Source organism: Echinops telfairi, unplaced genomic scaffold, assembly GCF_000313985.2.
Source record: "Echinops telfairi isolate 266 unplaced genomic scaffold, ASM31398v2 ScPeMD7_7461;HRSCAF=8499, whole genome shotgun sequence".
In the NCBI taxonomy this organism is placed as follows: domain Eukaryota; kingdom Metazoa; phylum Chordata; class Mammalia; order Afrosoricida; family Tenrecidae; genus Echinops; species Echinops telfairi.
In genome coordinates, this window is record NW_022111361.1 from 4,557,407 (window position 1) to 4,557,833 (window position 427).

General features: G+C 70.5%; 1 protein-coding gene across 1 annotated transcript in view; it reads right to left on the reverse strand.

Moving 5' to 3' along the window:
* PTF1A (pancreas associated transcription factor 1a) overlaps positions 1 to 184 on the reverse strand; it is a 1,468-nt gene extending 1,284 nt beyond the window's left edge. The window contains exon 1 of the mRNA XM_004710888.1: positions 4 to 184. Within this exon, the coding sequence (XP_004710945.1) occupies positions 4 to 184 (181 nt within the window). The remainder of the gene's footprint in view (positions 1 to 3) is intronic.
* Between the last annotated feature and the right edge of the window lie 243 nt (positions 185 to 427).

Consider the following 427-nt stretch of genomic DNA (forward strand, 5'->3'; position numbering starts at 1 on the left):
AGCAGTACTCGTGCAGCTGGTGGCTGAGGAACTCCACCTCGGCCCGCTCGTCGGCCAGCAGCTCATCGCCGTCCTCCAGCGGGTCCCGGGAGGACTGGTCGGTGAAGAAGTCGTCCTCGTCGAAGTAGGGCGAGGCGAAGGCGTCCATGCCCCCGGGGAAGTGTTCTAGCAGCACCGCGTCCATGCTCGCCGCCGCCGGGCCTCGAGAGGTGTGGGGGTGGCGTGAGGGGACACTGATGGCCCGAGGGGATTGCTTTAGTAATTTTATTTGGCGGGCTGTTCCTTCCGGCCGCCCGCTCCCGCTCCCTCGAGAACCGTGAGCTGGAGGGCCGGCGGGAGCTGGCCTCGGCCTGGCCGGGCGTGCCCGCGGCCGCTGCGCTCTGGCTCGCGCCCGTGCTGCGCTGGGGAGGCCGCTGGCGGACGCGCT